At 38.7% G+C, this 22,653-nt stretch overlaps 2 protein-coding genes across 7 annotated transcripts in view; one reads left to right on the top strand and one right to left on the bottom strand.

Moving 5' to 3' along the window:
• The window catches only part of LOC118002829, a 36,011-nt gene extending 19,081 nt beyond the window's left edge, over positions 1 to 16,930 (bottom strand). The window contains exons 1-3 of one of the 6 annotated variants that reach the window (XM_034993432.1): positions 16,873 to 16,930; positions 16,472 to 16,569; positions 422 to 543 (exon numbers count right to left, since the gene is read on the bottom strand). In XM_034993432.1, the coding sequence (XP_034849323.1) occupies positions 422 to 543; positions 16,472 to 16,568 (219 nt within the window). In that variant the 5' untranslated portion in view covers position 16,569; positions 16,873 to 16,930. The other 5 variants (XM_034993431.1, XM_034993435.1, XM_034993436.1 and 2 more) reach the window with 5 other exon arrangements.
• Positions 16,931 to 17,039: 109 nt separating this feature from the next.
• LOC118002827 (signal recognition particle 54 kDa protein) overlaps positions 17,040 to 22,653 on the top strand; it is a 41,803-nt gene continuing 36,189 nt past the window's right edge. The window contains exon 1 of the mRNA XM_034993426.1: positions 17,040 to 17,277. The gene's annotated coding sequence lies outside the window, so the exon portion shown is untranslated. The remainder of the gene's footprint in view (positions 17,278 to 22,653) is intronic.

Here is a 22,653-nt window from a genome sequence, read left to right as displayed (position 1 = left end):
AATAAGCAAAAACCATACAGCACAAAAGCAGGAGAAGAAAACAAAGAGATGAATTTCATCTTTGATAAAAGTGGGGGATATTGAACAGGAAAGAGAAAACCAGGACAATGATGTATACAGGCAGGGCCAGATTACTGTTGGCCTTGTTTTTTGGGGGTAGGGGACATGGAACGGGGCGGCGGGGGGGAGGCGCAGGGGTTTGAGTGTTTGGCAAACAGGATGCCCTCAAAAAATACCCGTTGAATGACTGGGGAGCCAGAGGATTACGGACTCAAAAGAACTGGGGGCATCATTGAAGTACCAAATGAAAAACGGTTTAAAGTAGAATTCAGGACTAATTAGATGAGAGAGGCTGTGGGATTAGGGAAGAATAGGAGAATCCCCAAGTAGCACTAAGAGTAAATTAATTTAATGTATTTACTTTTTGGAGGGCTACATGTTCTGAGGAAAGCATGGTTTCTAGAGGTAAGCAATTCCGAAGGTCCTCTGCTATGTTTTTCAACATAATGTCGTTATTATCTTGAGTGAATTCATCAAAATCTCCTGGAAAAAAAAAAAAAGGAAAGAAATATCTTTTATGGTTTTGGTCATACCTAGGCTCAGTGAACACAATGGCCGTATTTTCTGTCAGATAGCATCAATTTATAGCCGTAAATAAATCTTTTAACCAATGAAATATCCAAATTCTAACAAACGTTCTATTTCAAATATTGAGTTTTTTCTTTTCCTAAACTGCTTGAAAATACAAAACTTGATTATTTCAGCCTGTTTGAGAAAAACGAAAGCATTTTAAAAAAATACATAGTATTTTAACTATTTTTACTCAAGAATAATACTGCCATTAGTTTGTAGGGTCTTAAACTTAAGTAGTTAAATATTCCTTCTTTGACTATGCAGATCTGAGAAGTGTAGGAAGCATCGCAGAGATTACTAAGAAGATAACCTTAATCTGAGTACCCCTACCTCCAATAAAATGTACCTAAGACTTCAGATAATAAGCACAAACAGCTGATACCAACTATATAATAAACTTTACAATATATATGTTGCTCCGCTGCATTTGAGCAGCAGATAAATGATCATTAAAATAGCATATTTCTGGGGGTGCCTGGCTGGCTTGATCAGTGGAACCTGTGACTCTTGATCTCAGGGTCATGAGTTCCAGCCTCACGTTGGTGTAGAGATTACTTAAAAAAAAAAAAAAAAAGCCTATTTCTGATGGCTATGGTGTACTTTTGGATGATCTGGCAAAAAGGATTGGGGGGAATGGCAGGGAGAGTGTGTGTATAGCAATAAAGATGGAGAAAGTTTGGTTACGGGATTGACAGCTGTTGAATCTAGGCGAAGGTATAAAAGTGGTGTTCATTGTTCTGTTGTTTCTACTTTTCTGTGTTTAATTTTTTTGGTTCTAAAACAGTATTATTTCTAAGCAGCTCATATGTAATTTTAAATAGAATGTGACTTATCTGGAAGTAAAATACTCCTAAAGTTAGCTACTGTCTGGGAATGCCAAATGTAGAATAGAAAACGCTACTAATGAAAATATTTTACCTTTCTCTTGAAAGACTTTCTTATATTGAATTTTTACTAGAATAACAGCATCCCAAAGGGATTGTTTCTTACTCTGTTTTAAAATAACTGTAGAAGGAAAACAAGGAGATCCTGAAGGAAATGTCATCTGTCTCCATATCCCCTGCCCCCAAATCTTTGGTTGTTTTTAAGTAAGCTCACGATTTCATTCTTAAACAAAAAATAATTCTTGCGTTGGTGCAGAATGCTATTTTCCTGTCACTAATAATGATTAAAAGTTACAAAGCAGACCAACAGCAGCACAAGGAAATAAACGGAGGTCTTCTGCTTCTCCATAAAGGTACTCTTCTTTTTAGCTATACTACTCTGTGCCCTATATCCAACGGATCTTTCTCTGTATAACTTCTCATTGAGCAATAGTAGTGAATACAAAGATTTGGTTCTCTGAACTCATGTGGGAAGGCCTTTGAGGCCTTTTTTTTTTCCTTGCCTATTTAGCATAACTTCTTTTTTTTTTTAAGATTTTATTTATTTATTTGACAGAGAGAGACACAGCGAGAGAGGGAACACAAGCTGGGGGAGCTGGAGAGGGAGAAGCAGGCTTCCCGCGGTGCAGGGAGCCCGATGCGGGGCTCGATCCCAGGATGCTAGGATCACAACCTGAGCCAAAGGCAGATATTTAACGCCTGAGCCACCCAGGCGCCCTGATTTAGCATAATGTTCTAAGCTGTTGCTTCAAATTATTTCTAGAAGGAGGCAGAATATAAATTATAGAGAAACAAAAATACTATTAAAATTCATTCCAAATTCTTTTAGGTGGAACTTAAATAGCATCTATGAATACGTTTTTCAAAAAATTGGCCTTTTTAATTGTATTTGTAAAATCTAATTAAATTTTCTCAAGGTGCTAATTAAACATTTATTAAATAATCTCTACACCCAACATGGGGCTCAAACTCATGACCCCGAGATCAAGAGATGCATGCTCCTCCAACTGAGCCAGCCAGGCGCCCCTCAAGGTGCTAATTAATACCTAACATGTACTTAGCTTCCTTCCCTCCATAGATAGATAGAACACTGTCTGGGAGCCTCTATGACTCACATTTAATTCTAATAATATCACTCCCACCAGTGATCCTTAGCAGGTTCTTTCAATTTGTAAATGGTATAACTAGAGAAGCCAATAAAAATCTCATTATGTTAAACTAAGATATTTCCTATCCCAACTTCTTTGGACGTAATTCTGTAACATAAATAGTCACGTTAATAAAACACAGTTTTCATGTAGGTCTGCCTTATAAAATGAGTCTTCCAGTGAGAAGGGAACTTAGATTATGACCGATTACCAAATGGCCGATCCATCTACTCATCTCTGATATACATATATGATAGTTTAGTCTTTGCTTGAACACATTCAGGCCAGTCTTTCTTCCTCATGCAGAGCCAGAATCTGCCCCTCTATAACATTAACTCATTTTTCCAGTTTCAGCCTGAGAGGAATCATCACATTTAATGCTATACAACATTTACTGAATGAACCCTTCAGGCATGGTAGACTTGGTGCAGTGTTTTTCACAGGACATTTAATCCTAAGACTCCTATAGGTGGTACTATGATCATTTCTACTTTATAACAACAGCAACAAAAAATCTGAGGTCAGAGGTTAAGTTACTTGCCTCAGGTCATATTGGCCAGAAAATGGTAGAGTGGGGTTTGAATGCAGGTCTTAGTCTGAACTCTTTTTTTTTTTTTTAAAGGTTTTATTTTTAAGTAAGACCCCATGTGGGGCTTGAACTTACAACCTCGAGAGCAAGAGTGGCATGCATGCTCCTCCGACTGAGCCAGCCAGGCGCCCCCTTAGTCTGAACTCTTAATTACCACACCATACAGCCTCTCCAAAGTGGCAAAGTAGGTAGCTGGCTAGTAACAGTCCTCCTGCCACTGCTGAAGTTTTCTCCCCACCTCTGACCACAATTCTCCTCCATAGGATGCCACAGCTGTATCCCTTGCCATCTGCTTGCTGTCTTCTGGACTTGTTCAACAGAACCCTTTAAATGTGGCTCCGTAAGCAACACTAGCAATCTAGTTCTCTAATCCATGACTACCTTAGTTTTATTCTCTTCTCCTATCACTTTGTAGCATCTAGGGCCCTGAGCACCACTGCTCTGGGTGATTAATAGATTTGGAAGGGATGAGGGTGGCAGTGGAGGCCTTGAGTGCCTTGAACAGTCATACGTAAAGATTGAGGAAGCTGGAACAATGACAGATAGGAATGGCTGCAAATTCTGAACCATCACAATAGATTTCCAGCTGTCTGAAATAGGTTTATTTGAGAGTCAATTCCCAATTAATGTGAGCATCACCAGTCAAGATGAGAGACACCAAGAAATTGTATGTTAAATTCAGTCATTCAGAAAAGGTAGTATTAAATGAAGACTGCATCTATTTTACCTCAATACCAAGGATATCAGGTGAAAATGAGAATCGGCACCTCTTAACCCTGGACAACAAACTCTAATTCTTTTTTTTTTTTTTAAAGATTTTATTTATTCATTTGAGACACAGAGATACAGAGAGAGAGAGCATGAGCAGGGAGAGAGGCAGAGGAAGAAGGAGAAGCAGGCTCCCTGCTGAGCCAGGAGCCTGATGTGGGGCTCGATCCCAGGACCCTGGAATCATGACCTGAGCCCAAGGCAGATGCTTAACCATCTGAGCCACCCAGGCGCCCCAACAAACTCTAATTCAACCACCCACATGCAAGGGTAAAAGGAGATTTCTTCAGTTATAGCAACGATTCTTCACCATGGCTCTAGGCAAAGAGGATCCTCCGCATATGGGATTTATGTGGTCCATAAAGGGCCTAAAGTTTTATGCTTGATTGTATACATAAATGTGTGTGCTTTTCTAGGAAGAAAGTTCTTAAGAGATCTTCAATAATTATAGCTAATATTACTGAGCACTATATGTAAGGCACTGTGGAAATTTTTAGTGCAAGAAGGCTAAAATTAGCTTTATTATCTGTAGGGGGTGGTTGGCAAATAACTTCTGAAAAGAGCAGCAAAACATTTTTACCCTAATAATGGCTGTACAGGTCAAAAAAGCATGAATATGATATGATATTAATGAAGTATGTAAAACTGGAATTCACTTAACATTATATTTACTCAGTTATTAAAGTTAAATTCCTTAAAACAATATTTCTAAAAGCTGTGCAATATTCTACCATTGTGTATTTAACCATTCGCTCCTCCTAATACACATTTATTTTTTTTAAAGATTTTATTTATTTGACAGAGAGAGACACAGCGAGAGAGGGAACACAAGCAGGGGGAGTGGGAGAGGGAGAAGCAGGTTTCCCGCGGAGTAGGGAGCCCGATGCAGGGCCCGATCCCAGGAACCTGGGATTATGACCTGAGCCGAAGGCAGATGCTTAACGACTGAGCCACCCAGGCGCCCCCTCCTAATACACATTTAGATATACTTATAATTGTGAAAAATAAAGGATACTGCAACTGACATTTTGGCATCCATTGTCTCTTTGCATTTCTGATTATTTCCTTATCATCAATGCTTAAAAGTAGAAGTACTGGGCGCATGGGTGGCTCAGTTGGTTAAGCAACTGCCTTCGGCTCAGGTCATGATCCTGGAGTCCCTGGATCGAATCCCACACCGGGCTCCCTCCTCTGCAGGGAGTCTGCTTCTCCCTCTGACCCTCCCCCCTCTCATGTGCTCGCTCTCAAATAAATAAATAAAATCTTTAAAAAAAAAAAAAAGTAGAAGTACTTAAACATTTTAAAGACTCTTGCTACATATTGTCAAACTTCTTTCCTGAAAGATTATACCCATTTACTTTAAGAGAAAAGAATATGGATCTCATTAAACCCTTGCAGCATTAAATATTGCCATAAAATCAAACTTTGTTGTTTTAATTTGTGTTTCTTTAATTACTGGTGAGGCTGACATCTTTTAACATGTGAAATAGCTATTTCAGAATGTGTGGTAACAGTATTAGGCTTGGAAAAAGATTAAAGAAAGGTGTTAATCAGTTGCCTGACAGTAAAGTTCTTCTCAAAATTACACATGTAGGTGGGAAGGGTATGGAGGAAGAAAAGCTTCTCTCAAGGGCAAAATTAATTCTTTCAAAATTTCCTGGTTATTTTTAAAGAAATATATGAGGAAACAGAAATCACCAAAACTGACGGCCTATGAATCAAACCTCACTTCTTTATATCTAGTCAGGTATCAAGTCCTACCCCTTTTGCTTGTAAATCCTGCTTCCTCTTTATTCCCACTTCAACCACCTCATAGCCACAGTCAAGATCTCACACTTGGATACCATGACAAACTCACAACTAGCTCCTTGATATTGGTTTTCCTCCACTATAAAATACCTTGTACATCTATTTCAAACTAATCTCACTTAAACCTCACTTTTTTTTTTTAAGATTTTATTTTCAAGTAATCTCCACACCAACATGGGGCTCAAACTCACAACCCCGAGATCAAGAGTCGCATGCTCCACCAACAGCACCAGCCAGGAGCCCCAAACCTCACTTTCATGTCACTTGTTTCCCTTACAAGTTTTGGATATTTTTCTACTTTTCAACCTAGCAAATCTAACTTTAGATATTTAAGGCCCTCTATATCAGCAGAGCCTACCCATTCTATTTTCTATTCTCATTACCCCCTGACATAATTTCTCCTCAAGATAGGCAAATCTTTCCAGTTGTTTTCCATAGTCCTTCCTGTTCATATTGTTCCTTTCTTTTTTTTTTTTTTTTTTTTTACACTCCTTTGTATATTGTTGGTTGATATACACATTCTTCATCATTAGTTTAACAGTTGCAAAGGATATAATTATTTGCACATCATAAACATATATGGGTACACACACACACATATAGATATATCTCAAAAATCAGCTGCCCATCATTTTGTGAGCACAGTCTATGGGCTCTGATTACAATTGCAATGTTACAGTGCCATCACACACTTAAAAAAGACATGAATAAGCTTGACTTTATCAGTTGAACAAGTAGTTAAGGGAACAATAAAAGTCAGAGAATTAACTTGACCAGGTGCTTTATTAAGGTGGGAGGTTGTGGTGTCGGGGAGGGAGGCTGGAGTTTCTGAGGTGCAGTAAGTCGTGTCACACCCAAGAACTGTGAGACCAGGGTGCCGGAGAGCCACCCAACTGCCTTTGAAAACATGATTGGCGATGTCTGAGTTGAGAGAGAAAGGAGGACTTCATCTCAGGTGCCTGGAGGCCTTGGGGAATCCGGTCAGTCTTCCTCCCCTGGGAGGAGCCGCGTGGGAGTGCACCGCAGGGATCTGCTGGGTGTGGAGACTCCACCCGGGGTCGGGTGCCAGAGATAGAAATGCGTGGTCACAGGCCAGGTGAGCACGGAGTGTGGCCGGAGACCGGGGAGCCGGGAGTGACTGACGGCCTTTCTCTGGGGGCTCACTGAGGAGCGGGGCCCCGAGCTCTCGGCTCCTCCGGGGCGGAGATTGGGAGGCCACCATTTTCACTCTCCGCCTCCAAAGGTGTGTCCATATTGTTCCTTTCAACTGCATGATCTTGCCTTTTGCTTTAAGGGCCTGTCCAAATGATTTTGTCTCCATGAGATCTTATGCTCGACCTCTAGCTTTAACTCACCCATATCCTTACCTCTAATGACTTACAGTGCATAATTAAACACAGGGTTATATATTACCTATTATTCATTCATATCAAGTCCCTATTCAAATTTAAAAAAATTATTGAGGGGACTTCTGGTCCCAGACAAGATGGCAACTTTCCTCACTTTCCCCTGTTCCTCCCCTCTAACTACAACTAAATACCCTGGAAGTAATTCAACAGGCAATTATGAAGACTGAAAGCTAGAAAGAAAAGGTGAACTGTCTAGGAGCCTTAGGACTTAAGAAAGGTCACAGCAGTGAGTTCCCTGGATTTTCTTTTTATCTTCCATGTAGCTTAGACTGGGCACCAGAGAGACCTGCATCCCAGGCCCACTAACAGGCACAGGGGAAAAAAAAAGAATTAAGAAAAGCTTGCTGTCTCTTGCCAAAGACTGGTAGAGGGGGAAGAACAATGGGAGACCTACTGAGGAACCCTAAGCCCCACTCCACACCTGGGGCGGTAGCAGACTATCCAGTCTCCAGGCCCTCTACCCAAGGGCATAAATAGATCCAGGTCTGGCATCTCCTAGCCATCTGCCCAGTGGTGGAGAACAAAACAGGCCCTAAGTTGCTTGTTCTCCTACCCCTACTAGTGGAAGGCAGCTCAGCGAGACAGGGCAGCCCAGAGTCTTTCCCCATGCAGGTGACACCAGCATAGATTCAACAAGAACTGCAGCAAGGGCAAAGAACAAAGCAGAGTTAACAGCACTGCAAGGACACTGAAAACTAAATTGTTACCAGGCCAAGAACCAATAGGTTAAAACTAAGCATGGCAACTGCCTATTAAGATAGAAAATTTGAATAGTAACAAGAGTCTTAGCATAATACCCAAAATACCTGGGATACAATCAAAATTATCCTAGCACAATATCCAAAAATATCCAGGATACAATGGAAAAATTATCATACAAAGAACAGGAAAATAATCATTTGATTCATAATTTGAATCTGACAATTTCTGGATTATATATCCAATATCCAAATGAATCAGAATTTGGATTATCAAAGAAGGATTTTAAGCAGCCATCACAAAAACGCTTCAATAAGCAATTACGAATTTTCTTTCAACAAGTGAAAAAAAACAGAAAATCTGAGCAAAGAAATGGAAGTTATAAATAAAGAATTAAATGCAAATTACAAAACTGAAAAACACAATAATCAAAATAAAAAAAACTTGCTGGGTGGGCTTAATAGTAGAGATGACAGAGGACAGAACCACCGAACTTGAGGACAGACATAAAATTTACTCCATCTGAACAACAGAGAGAAAATAGACTGAATAAAAGAATAGAGCCTCAGAGATCTATGGGTCAACAACAAAAGATCTAATATTAGTATCAGAGTTGCAGAAGTGGGAGAAAGAGTGTGGGTCTAAAAAGCATTTAAAGAAATATAACTAATCCCCGCCCCCAAATTTGGTTTTTAAGAAGCTGAGAAACTCCAAATAGAATAGACCCAAAGAAATCCACACAAGGACATGTCATAATTAAACTTCTGAAAATAAAAGACAAAGAACCTTAAAATCAGAGAAAAGATTAATTCTCTGTAGGCAAATACCCATTTGAACAACAGTGAATTATTCATCTGACCCATGGGAGCCGGAAGGAGGTACATTTTTCAAGTTCTGGTAAAAAAAAAAAAAAGGACTGTAAGCTGTGCATTTTATTTTATTTTTTAAGATTTTATTTATTTATTTGGCAGAGAGAGACAGCGAGAGAGGGAACACAAGCAGGGGGAGTGGGAGAGGGAGAAGCAGGCTTCCCGCTGAGCAGGGAGCCCGATGCGGGGCTCAATCCCAGGACCCTGGGATCATGACCTGAGCCAAAGGCAGCCACTTAACAACTGAGCCACCCAGGCGCCCCAGCTGTGAATTTTATATCTTATAAAATTGTCCTTCAGAAATGAAGGGGAAATAAAGATATCCTCAGATGAGGAAAAACTAAGAGAATTTGTTGACAGCAGATCTTCCCTTAAAGAATGGCTATAGAAGTTCTCCAACAGAAAAGAAACAGCAGAAGAAGGTTTGGAACTTCAGAAAGGAAAGAACAGGATGGGTAAAAATAGAGTAAGTATGAGAGACTATCTTTCTTGTCATTAGTTTCTTAAAACATATTTGATGGTTTAATCAAAATTTATGAAATAATCTGATATAACCATCTGATATAAAACAATTGTATTTAAAAAGTGGGGGAGGGTAAAGGGACCTAAATGGAAGTAAGTCAATACTTCACTCAAGTGATAATAAAACACTTGTACCAGTAGATGGTGATGAGTTACGTATGTATGTAACTACAAAAAAAAAAGAACAATCAAAAAGAAAACTATATAGAGATATACTCAGAAAAACAAATATAGAATTCTAAAACTGTCCTAGTAATCTATAGGAAGGCAAGCAGAGATAAACAGGTTAAGAACCAGAAGGAACAAGCAGAAAACGAACAATAAGATGCCAGACTTAAGTTCTAATACAGCAATAATTACTTTAAATGTAAATGCACTAAATATATCAGTTAAAAGACAGAAATTGGCAAAGTAGATTTAAAAACACAACCCAACTATATGTTGTCAATAGAAACTCACTTCAAACACAATGATATAGGAAGAATGAATTTTTGTAAAAGGATAGAAAAAATATATTGTGCCAACATTAGTTAAAAAATGGGAGTGGCTATATTAATATGAGAGAACTAGACTTTAAAGCAAAGAAAATTATTAGGGACAAAGAGGAACACTACTTAATTATTAAAGGATCAATCCACCAAAAAGACACAGTTATCCTAAATGTGCATACATTAAACAAGAGCTTCAGAATACATGAAACAAAAACTGATAGATCTGAAGGGAGAAAGAGGCAAATCCACAATTATAACTGGGGACTTCACTGCCCCACTCTTAGCAACTGATAGACTACTAGGCAGAAAATCAGCAAAGATATACAACTGAAAAATATAATCGACTAACAAGTTCTAACAGGTATTTATAAAACACGCCACTAAACAAAGTAAAATACACAGTTTTTTCCCCAAGTACCCATCGAACATTCACCAGGATAAACCATATCCTGGGTCATAAAACAAATACTAAAAATTTTAAATGAATTGAATTCATACAGAATATCTTTTCTGACCATAATGGAATTAAACTGGAAGTCTCCAAACACTTGGAAGTTAAAGAAAATACTTTTTTTTTTTTTTTAAGATTTTATTTATTTATTCATGAGAGAGAGAGAGAGGCAGAGGAAGAAGCAGGCTCCCAAGGAGCAGGGAGCCCGATGCGGGACTCGATCCCAGGACCCTGAGATCATGACCTGAGCCGAAGGTAGACGCTTAACCATCTGAGCCACCCAGGCGCCCTAAAGAAAATACTTTTAAACAATAATAGTTACAGTAATCAAGACAGTGTGGTATTGGTCAGGGAGAGAGACATAAATCAACAGAATAAAATAGAGGGCTCAGAAATGGATCCACACAAAAATGCCCAACTGATTTTAATAGCCTTTTCAACAAATGGTGCTGGAGTAAATGGACATCTATAGGGGAAAAAATGAACTTCAACCTAAACTTCACACCTTACACAAAAATTAACCTGGATCAAAGAATTAAATGCAAAAGACAAAACCACAGTTCTTTTAGAAAAAAAGACAACAACACAGAACTTGACACTAATATAGTGTTGTATAATTTTTAAAGAGAAAAAATAGGAGAAAAATCTTTGGGATCTAGAGCTAAACAGAGTTCTTAAAGTTGACAGCAAAAAAGGAAAAGTGGATACCTTGGACCTCATCAATATTAAAAACTTTGCTTTTAAAAACTCTGTTAAGAGGATGAACAAATTACAGACTGGGAGAAAATATTTGCAAACCACAGGGCGCCTGGGTGGCTCAGCTGGTTAAGCGACTGCCTTCCGCTCAGGTCATGATCCCGGAGTCCTGGGATCGAGTCCCACATCGGGCTCCCGGCTCAGCGGGGAGCCTGCTTCTCCCTCTGACCCTATCCCCCCTCATGCTGTTTCTCTCTCTCTCTCTCTCTCTCTCAAATAAATAAATAAAAAATTAAAAAAAAAAATTTGCAAACCACATATATGACAAAGGGCTTATATCTAAAATAGATAAAGAACACTCAAAATGACAGTATACAAAAAATACAATTAAAAATGGGCAAGAGACATGAACAGACATTTCATCAAAGATAATATTTAAATGGCAAATAAACACATGAACAATAATTGTTCAACATCATGAGGGAAATGGAAATTAAAACCCAATGATATATCACTACACAATTAACAGAATGGCTAAAACAAAAAAAAATACTGATAATACCAAATGTAAGTGAGGATGCAGAGAAATTGGATTACCTCATATATTGTTTGTATAAATGCAAAATGCTACAGCCACTCCGGAAAACAGTTTGGCAATTTCCATAAAACTAAAAATGCACTTACCATATGACCCAGCAATTACACTCCTGAATATTATCACAAAGAAATGAGAACTTAGGTTAACACAAAAATCTGTACATGAATGTTCAAGCAATGTTATTTGTAATAAAGGCTTGACTGGACTAGGCATTTCAGATGGCTACTTCACTCACATGTCTAGTGCCTGGACTAGGATGGCAAGAACAGTTACAGCATGGCTGGGCATCTTGCTCTCCATAGGATAGCTGGGAGTTCCTGACAGTTTGATAATCTCAAGGTAGTCAGACTGCATACATGATGGTTAGCTTCTCCCAGACCAAGCATGCCAAGAGACAGAAAGTAGAAGTTGCCAGTTTCTTAAGTCCTGGATCTGAAACTGACATGGTGTCACTTCTGTCATATTCTATTGGTCAAAGCTGTCAGAGAGCCCACCCAGACTCAAAGGTAGACAATACAGATCAGACCTCTCATGGAATGAGGGTCAAAGAACTTGTGGCCATTTTTCAAAAAATAGCTTTATAGAAATAGAATTCATACACAATAAACTGTACATATTTAAAGTATATAATTATATAAATATGATGTATACAGATATGAAACTGTCACTTACAATCAAGATGGTAGACGTATCTGTCGCCCCTAAATGTTTCCTCCTGCCCATTTGTAATCCTTCTCCTCTCTAACCCCTCTACTCACTCAGCCGCCAGAGACCCATTTTCTGTCACTACAGGTTAGTCTGCATTTTCTAGTTTTAGGTAAGTGAAATTATATAGTATACAGTCTTTTTTAATATGGTTTCTTTCACTTAGTATAATTTATACATGCTGTTGTGCAAATACTTCTTTCCATTTATTTGCCAAGTAGTATTCCATTATAAAAATATGTCACAATTTGTTTATCCATTCATCTGTTCCTAATTGAAATGCCTCCCTCCTCTTTTTCTTGCCATATCGTACTGGCCAGAAGCTGTATTATGATGCTGGGTAGTAGCAATGAGTGCCCATCTGTTGTTTCTGACCTTAGGGGAAAGAACCCAGTCTTTCACTGTTAAGTTGAGGTTAGCTATAGATTTTTCACAGATGCTCTTTATCAGGTTGAGAGTGTTCCCTTCTAGTCTGATGAGAGTTATTATCAGGAAGAAATGTTGGATGTTGTCAAAAGCTTTTTCTGGTCTAGTTAGATAATAACAGTTTTTCTTTTTACTTAACATGGTGAATTACATTGATTTTATAATGCTCAACAATACATTCTTGGGATAAACTCACTTGTTTATGACGTATTATTCTTTTCATAGATCATGCCCATTTTTAATATACAACAATATATTAAAGTACAAAAGTACTTTAAAGAAAAGTATAATTCTTTTTGTTTAACAGAAATATTTTAAGAGATACCAATTAAAAAAAAAAGAGGTACCAATTTGCTCAGTACACCTTTATCTTTTTAGTTTTTGAAGAAACAATCTGTTACCATGTGTAATTGATAACTTTCATAGATTTATATGGTTCAATAAAGACTGGAATATCTTTGTTATATTGATACTTCCTCAGTAGTAATGCAATATGGAACTGGGGCAGTATGCTAACAAACGTAACGAGAAACCGGGCTTGGCTTTTTAGATTTGCAGGAATTTCAAAGAACTTCTAACAGCTCTGCAGCTGCGGCTCACAAACATGTCCAATTCTGGTCAGTGAAGATATACTTAAAATACAGGATACAGTGAAGCTTCTAAAAGCTTCTAGTCACCTACTGTCATCTTCTTTAAGCATTAAATAATTTTTGATGATTTTGTTAATTTTCTTAAAGCAAACCCTAATTTTCTTTCCTTTGCAACTTGATTCTTAATAGAAACTCTTATGGGCTGTGGGTTTGACTTCCTCATTTGTATTTGCATATCCAAGAAAAATTCAGAGGCTTCAGAAAAGCATTTGTTAACAGATAGCTGTTCCAATGTATTTTTTTTTTTTTTTTTTTTTAATTTTTAAGTAGGCTCCACGCCCAGGGTGGAGCCCAATGCAGGGCATGAACCCATGACCCTGAGATCAAGACCTAAGCTGAGATCAAGAGTCAGTGGCTTGGGCGCCTGGGTGGCTCATTTGGTTAAGCGACTGCCTTCGGCTCAGGTCATGATCCTGGAGTCCCTGGATGGAGTCCCGCATCGGGCTCCCTGCTCGGCGGGGAGTCTGCTTCTCCCTCTGACCCTCCCCCCTCTCATGCTCTCTCTCTCAAAAAAAAAAAAAAAAAAAAAAGAGCCAGTGCCTTAACCAACTGAGCCACCCAGGCATCCCCCAATGTATTTTTTTATATGCTGATTGGGGATCCCACTTGCAGTTCTGGTTCTTAGCTTCCTTCACTTAATGGGTTGCAGTCACTCTCCTACACTTTGAAATCTAGATCAAGAGCCCACTTTACTTACATACAGGAAATAGAACATATGCTCTGCCGCAAGATCAGAATCAATCAGCTGAGGTCCTGCTGTATTTTACTCCTTTTATTTATCTATTTTTTGGGGGGGGAGGGGTGGGTATCTTTGTGTGCTTTGCCCCTCAGACTTGGTTCATCCTTCCTATATTAGTGTTGTTTCCTAGATCTTTGGCCTATGCTGTACCAAGGAAAAATGTCGGCTCCTATCTTTACTTCTTCTACATCTTCAGTTTATCAGGCATTGACATGTGCTTGGCTCTGCCCTGGTCCAAGCTTCTGGTTCCACCACCCTGATCCTAAATGACCCCAGGTCTTGGCGAGATAATCCCACTATTCCTTCAGAGATCAAGAATATTATTCTTCCTTTTGTGGATCTAAAATTATTGTGATTTTACCTGTAATGTTTTTTAGTTTTAATAAACTACGAAACTCAAAATCAAAGTCATACTCAGTGCCTATTATTGTCTCTTGCTATTCCATTAAATGGCAGAAAAATTCCAGGAGAATTTATAATTACTAAAGGTCTAAGAAAACATCAGACAAGTAAGATATTATGCAAGTGACTTAATGCTAGAGATAAAAGATAATTTTTTTTTCCCTAGAAGGACATTAATTAGGAAAGTAATTGGAAGAATCTTTTGTGCTCTATTTAGAGCCACTTCATAAAAAGGTATACTAAGTTTCAGCTTGAGAAGATGAGAAAGTTCTGGAGATAGATGGTGGTGATGGTTGCACAATGCAAATAAATGTATATAAAGCCACTGAACTGTACACTTAAAAACAGCTTAAAATGGTAAATTTTATGTTATGGGTATTTTACCATCTAAAACGGTATACTAATAAGTTGCTTTTTAAGATTTGTTAAAACACTCCATTTTAAGCAAAGTGACACCCTCACTTCTTAAAATACTCATGTTAATAAACATTCTCAGAAACTCAGGTTGTTTTCTAAATAATTTAACAAAATGCATGAGCTTCTCTGACTACAGGGTGTGCTGGAGAAAGGAACAGAAAGAGCTTTTTAAAAGAGTAAAAAGGTACTCTTTAGCCAGTGATATTGGGTCTTCCTGTTTACAAAATTATCATCCAAAACACGCTTTCAAGTTTTCCTGATTTTTGAAAAATGGAGTTCTCAAATGATACCTCTAAAACTGGAGATTTAGATTACAAATGGTTCCACAAAACTGAAATCTTGAAGGAAAGGATATTTTAGTAATTGTGCAATTGCTAGAACCAGGCAGTAGGTGGCATTTTTGTAGGCACTCAGGGTTTTGGGAATAAAAGATATTGTGCTGAGGAATGCAGAAACCTGGAAATTAGCACGTTTTATAATCAATTGGGATATGATCGATAAAACTGGCAATACAAGGTTTAAATGAAGAGACAGGAGACTCAGCAATTCCTATCCTGAATCTTGTTATGTGTGTGTAAGTATGAAGTTACCTGTCTGGTTTTCTCTACTTTTCCAGGCTAAACTTCACTATCAGTAGTCCAAGTTAATTTCAGTTTGGCATAATGATCTCCCCAAATGTGTAATAATAGTAATACCCCAACCTACTGATTGACTCTAACATCACAAAGAAAGAGAGAGTTCTAGGAAGAAGTCAAGTTTGGAAATCATTAGCACACAGGAATATTTCAAGTCATGAGTCTGGATGAAAATAAACATAGGATTCAATGTTGAGAGGTATAGAGGCATAACCTAGTTTGGCAAAGCTCCCAAACAAGGAATATCCTATTTTCTTGTGCTTCACCAGGCCTCACTGTGCCAAAACAGATCTAACCATTCTTCACCAAGTCTACCTAATCAACATATTTCCTCGATTCTAACTTGTGCTTTTAATTATTAATTTTATTAACAGTTTAAAATCAGAGTCTTTTCCCTATCCCCACCCCCTTCTCTCCTTTCCCTCACCCCGGAAAAACTGCTATCAAATTGATGGTCCACTTTACAACTGAGAAAATAAATGCACTGGCTACAGGTGATTTTGCTTGCAGGGTAAAAGCTTCCTGCTCCACTGCCTGAAACTCTTTTGCAAAGTGCTTTTTCAGGTGGTTTCTTTAATGGTAGTCACAAGTTTGTGGGAGTAATGAGGGGAGAGAGAGGAGGGGCAAAATCCCCCTCCCCTTCTTTTCCTTCTGAAAAGGGTTAGGCACAAGGAGCCTCTAGTGGCTTGTCTGAAGTCTGCAGCGCAATCACAAACAACCGAGGGCCAGGTCTTCCTGCACCCAATCCCAAACTGGACTCTTAAGCTGCTAAAGTTTGAGGTGTGCCCCCGCCAATCTGTCCTATACTCGAGCGGGGACCAGCACAGCGACCCCTAGGAGGCTTTCGACCTCACCCTGTCTTAAGTCCCCAAGGTCGGCGGCCATAGCATATCCTTGCCCCAACCACTTGCGTCTGGCTCTGGTCGCTTACGGGTAGTTCGCATCCACTCGAGCAGCGCTGGGAGGTCCGCCGGAGTCACCGTACGCAGCAGCCTTAGGATCGCTCGCCGCGCCGAGCGGAATTCCATGCTGAAAGCAGAAAACAGCACAGGGAAAGGTTCGCATTGCGCACGCGCAAGCAGAGACGGGTCTCCACGCCAGATCCGACACGGAGGAACCCGCCTCCCCCGGCTGCGAAATCCCTAAGCCCCGCCCCTTTTGGGAGTTCTCACACGCGCCTGGGGAGAAATCCCGACTCTCTAATCGCACCTCCATCTCTCACCACTCCCCTCTCTGCTGGCAGTGCATAGCCTAGCCACTTTTTCTTAAAGTAACTTATCGAGGCCGGAATTCTTTCCTGAGATCGCATCCCTAGAGGGCGTCCTGTCTTGCCATTTTGCTGTCGCAGTGACTGAGCGATAGAAAACGGAATGTCAAAAGGCCAGTCGAAGCAAAGAAACCTCTCAATAAACCTTTCCAGTCAAAGCACTGAAAGAATGCGGCAGGTGCCCCGGAAGCGGAAGTGTATCCTTTTCATGAAAGGCTGGACTTCGCTGAGTGGTGACGTTTCCTCATTGGGCGGAAGGTTCGGTGGCAATCGTCGGTCTTCCAGCTGGTGGGAGTTGGCGTCGCGGTGCTGGGCGCTGGAGCCCTAGTTTGTATAGTTTGGGAAGTCGGGCTGTGGGGTCGCACCTGTCTGTCTGATCCCTGCTTTCCTTGGTTTCCTCCCACGGCGCAGGGGCCTCGCGAAAGAATCGCCGGCCCCTTTGGGCCACAGCGGTAGCGGTGCTTTTTGCTGTAAGTATCTTGCTTTTTCCCGCCCCCGACCACGGACTGGCAGCTAGGGGCAGCCTCAGCTGTGCTTGGGGCCAGAGACTCCGAAGGGAGTCGGCTTCCCTGGCCACCGGCTCTCGGCACCGAGACTGAGGTGCACTGGCCCTTTTTCATCTCGTGTGCCCCATCAGAAGTTTTATTAAAAGATGCACTGTGACCCTTTTAAGTTGTTTTCAGATTTACTAGCCAAATTAGGTGTAGGCAATTACAGGCCTGACTCTGCTTTGCTCTCCCGATCAAGAATTTAGATGTGTCTACTTCTCCGAAAACCTTTTGGTGTGTACCAGATTTTATTTTCCCGTGTTCGTTGTGCTTAACACATTGTCCTGCAAATTGTAGGCGTTCAATAAGTGAATAAGGGATATCAGTTCAATGCCAATGATGAATTCAGATATACTGATGGTTTTCTCTGTACATTTGCCACTGTTGACCATTTCTAAAAACTCTTTCCCCTGTTGGCTTCCTTGATGCTATTCTCACCAAGTTCTTTCATATGTTTAATTCATAATATTTACTTTTTCCTATCTATAGGGATACAGAAGTGAATGACACAAACCCTGTCATTGAGGAGCTAACAGTACAGTGAGAGAGAGGCACATAAATGCACATTAAAGCAAGATGAGTAATGAGAAACTCTAGGAAGGTATAAAGAGCTATGAGAGCTCTGGGAACCCAGATGAGAGAACTCCTTGGAAGATCTGTAACCCTGAGCAAGTTGCTATTCCAGTCCAGCCTCAGTTTCCTCATCTATCTAATAAACTTATTATGGGGATGAAAGATTAGATGACCTGTTTCATGCAATGCCTAGAATATAGCAGTGTTGGTGCCAAAGGGGAGAGGAATTATTTCCCTCAAAACTCTTTCTCTTAGTGTTTTCATGTGGTCAGTTAATATTTTCTAATTTGATAAAAGCATCTTCAGGCCCTCTTTCAGTTTATTCCTCTAACTCCACCTAACTGGAAATTCTGGACCCGCCGCTGGAATTTAGTAAGATAAATGGTAGCTTTTTTTTTTTTTTAATTTATTTTCTTCTGTATGCCTTTGGAGAAGGAAAGGAATTAGTAAGGGCTTCTATCCATTTTAATTATTATGTTTTAGTTGACTCCTTTTGTTGGCTCTTTACCATCCCGTGGTCTTTCACAGGCTGTCCTTGAGAATTCTCATCTACGTCCTTGGCTTCCATGGCATTATCTTTGTTCGCTAACCATTTCCAAACTTCTCTAACTTCTCTTTTTTCCCCTGTAACTTCTGTCTCATGAATGATAGAGTTCTTTAGTTTCAATAGGTCCCAAACCAAATTTACTACCTCCACTTCCCTTTTTTCCACTTTTTCATTGTTACGTATATCATACATAGGAGCTTTGACTCCTTGTTTCTACCTGAATTTTGTGATATTTGTATGTTCAATTTTAAAAACAATAATAAAACGAACCCCTATGTACTCAGTATCCAACTTTAGTAGGACATTACAAAGTATTATAGCAGATGTACTCAAAATCCCACTTTAGTAGAATATGACAAATACAGCATTACAAAACCTTAAAGCCTCTTGAACCTTTTCTCTGGTTACTCTTTAGCTTTCAAACCAGCATCTCTTTTTTGTCTTCCCTTCATTGGTTAATGGTATCCCTGGCCATCTGGTTACTATTTGAGACCTTGGAGTCACTTTTGCCTTTTGTTTCTCCTTCATTTCCCACAACTATTTGGTGATTAGGTCCTTTAGCTTCTGCTTGGGCTTGACTTGATCCATTCTGCTTTCTGCTTCCCTGGTGCAAGCCGACATGCCTCCACCAGACTTTTGGAGTATGATTACTATGATTAGGACTGTAGTCTCCTTGCTCTCAAGTTTTTCTCCCTCCAGTGTATTTGCTACATTGACTCTAATTTTTAAATTATGGAACAGATTTTTCTTTCTCTTGTTTCCTTTGAGGAGTATTGTTTCATATAGTGATTTTTATGCCTGGTTGCCCTTCAGTATAGCCAGTGAAGTTTTTCAAAATATAGATACCTTGTTTTACTCTCCTAATCAAGAAGTTAGATGAGGCCAGCCACTTCCCCCAAAACCTTTTCATGGTACTATCCTTGGAGATTCTGATTGAGTATTTAATTTGCAGCGGATAGGTGTTAGGTACATGTAGCTGAAATAACAAAAATATCATATACCTCTTATTCCTCCTCATCCATGCTTTTAGTCTATGGTCTTTTCAACTTCAGGACAGACTATTGCCAAGGAATTCTTTTGACTTTGTTTTAATCTTGGTAACAGTTTACATAAAGATCCTTGTTATGATCGACCTGATAGCCAATAAAGGATCTTAAATGATTCTCACTGTTTTTGAGTTATTACCCCTTGTTGCTAATTGAATTGTTGGTATACCTTTTCTACTATCAAACTATGAAATGTTGCATTGTTTTTTTTTTAATATTAAAGGGAGTTTTAAAATTTGGAAACAGATTATTTTAATGAAGAGAGAATTTCCTGATACTTCTTGCATAGTTAAATATAACCTTTGGTGCAGAATTAAAGCAGTTAAGTCAGTGGTGGTATGATGTATAATTGATCTTTTGAAGTCAACAGAGGAGTCTTGTCTGTGTTAAGTTGATGTAATTTATTGATTTGGAGTTAGAACTTTTCTCATGCTGGTATGATTCATGGAACACATAGTAGATATTGAATGAATGAATAACTAAATGAATTCAAGTGGCAATTCCATCTCAATCCCCAGTATAATATCACCGTATTTCTCACAAGGAGCACTGTGAAAAATAAATTTCCCTTTGATTTAAAAAATAATAGTCTTAGTCATTACCAAAAATTTGGAAATTACAAAAAGATGTAAATAAAAAAATAAAGATGACTAGTTGTTCATCATCCGGAAATGACAAATGTTACTATTTTCTAACAGTTTTACTGAGACAAAATTCACACGTCCTACAGTTCACCTAAAGTGTACAATTCAGTAGTTTTTAGTGTATTTACAGAGTTGTGCAAGCATCACCACAATCAATTTTAGAACATTTTTATCACTCCATGAAAAAACTCCATGCTCATTAGTAGTCACTCCTCATTTTCCCCCAACTCCTGAGCCCTAAGCAACTATTAATCCACTTTCTGTCTCTATAGATTTACTTTTGGACATTTCATATAAATGGAATCACAGAGTATGTGGCTCTTTTGTCACTGGTTTCTTTCATGTAGCATAATGTTTTCAGTATTCATTCATGTTGTAGCATGTATCAGTGCTTCATTCCTTTTTATTATCAAATATTCCATTTTATGGATATTTGTGGATGTGTGTGTCTTACTTTCTCTTGGATGTACCTCCAAATGGAATTGCTGGGTCATATACAGTAACTCTATGTTTAACATTTTGAGGAATTGCCAAACTATTTCCAAAGGACTATACCATTTATATTCTTACCAGCAGTGTGTGAGGGTTCTGATTTCTCCACATTCTTAACCACATTAGTTATGTCTTTTTGACTATAGCCATTCTAGTGTGCGAGAAGTAGTATCTGGTTGTGCCTTTGATCTGTATTTCCCTGGAGGCTAATGTTATTTTTTGATATTTGTTTATAGACAAAAATGGATTATACAATATATGCAGCTATGTATTCTGCCTTTGCATTTAAGCATATTTTTAGCATTAGCAAGCGTGTTTACAAAAGAATTTCCCTCATTACTGCTTCCTTTTTCACTCCCCCCAAACCATAATTCTTGTGAAAACTTGCCTAAATTATATGCAAAGAAAACAAAGTCTATAGGAACGTATACCAAATTGTTATTGGTGGTTATCCAGGGGACAAGAGGCTGTAAGATTAGGGGAATTATATTTTCTACCTTTAGTACTTCTGTAGCGTTTGAATTTTTACAATGAACGTCTATCTTCCTGTAATCACAAAACATAAGTTATTATGAATTATTTCTTTGGAGGACTAAGATTCAGAATGAAAAAGTATTCATAAATTTAAAAGTCATAATTAACATTATATTGTTATTCAAATAGAATAATTTTAGCAAATAAGATGCGTATAGGCCACTTGGTTAGATAAATTTACTTTTCTGATATCCTAGAATATGAATACATATACTACACAGGATTTAAATATATATAGATATATTTAGTATTATAGTGAGGAAAGCAAGTATTGGTTTGGGCTATTTGAATAGCTTCTGGAAAGGTATATAATGTAGAATTGAATTTTCAATTCTACATTAGTAGTAGTAAATACTACTACTAATATATTAATTTAGTTTTTTAGTCTAATATTGATCCAATAAATTAGTCACTGACTAGGGCTTAGAAGAACTTTTTTACAGGAATTTTCATTGTAATAGGATTTGAAATCTCCAGTCGTTAGGATCTGTTTATATAATCTCAGACCAGGTAAGGTTCTGGCAGGAATATTTATAATTGTTTATGTAGAGGAAAGTGGCTGTTTGAACACTCCAGCTGCTGTTGAACAATAGAATTACAGGTACGTGTAATTGGCACCAAAGATTCCTGGGGTGGTTCCTAGGTAATGGGACGGGAACTTTAGTAGGGTTTAAGAAAAGTTCCTGTTTACTTACACTTCAGATAGCACTATAGGGAGAGCCAGTTGGTATCATTCAAGAAAGCAAGGAAGTTAATATACTAGGCACTTGCAGACAGTTTTATATTTATTGTCTCATTTAACCCTCACAAAATCCCTTCAGGGTCACTACCTTGACAATGGTATTATCTCCATTTTGTAGGTGAGGAAAGTGAGGCTCAGAGAGATTAAGTAACTTATCCAAAGTAACACAGCCAGAATGTAACAGAGCTGGGATTTGAATCCAAGTCTGTCAGACTCCAAAGCCCATGCTCTTTCCAGTACTTCACACTGCAGTGGGTATGTATGATACTTGGCCTTGTGCTTGCCTTATCAGGGCACCCTAGACTTGGGCTTGTTTCCATCACCTCACTATTCAACTCCTCTTAGATTCCTGTTAGAACATGTGACTCGGACAAAGCTCAGTCCTTATACATCCTGATTGCAGTGGTCCTGATCAGTTCTTTCTGGACATTGCAATGATTCTTCCATGAAGAGGAGTGTGCATTTTTGCTTTCAAAATATGATTTCCTCTCTTGAATATAGCAACAAAATTTGTCCTGGAGTTTGCCAGCAGGGATATTCAACCCTGTTTTTTAAAGCATCATTCATACTATCGGACCTAAGACTGTGTAGCCAGGGGACTGTGGAAAGTCATTTTGCTTTTTTTTTTTTGTAGGGAACACCATTCCCTAACCTGCTTATATCATAAAATTGTTGTGCGGGTGGAATGAGATAATAGATGTTAAACTGTATGAAGTACTA

This window comes from Mirounga leonina, unplaced genomic scaffold (assembly GCF_011800145.1).
Source record: "Mirounga leonina isolate KUSES-001 unplaced genomic scaffold, KU_Mleo_1.0 Mir_83, whole genome shotgun sequence".
Taxonomy (NCBI): Eukaryota; Metazoa; Chordata; class Mammalia; order Carnivora; family Phocidae; genus Mirounga; species Mirounga leonina.
This window is presented reverse-complemented; position numbering and strand designations above follow the sequence as displayed.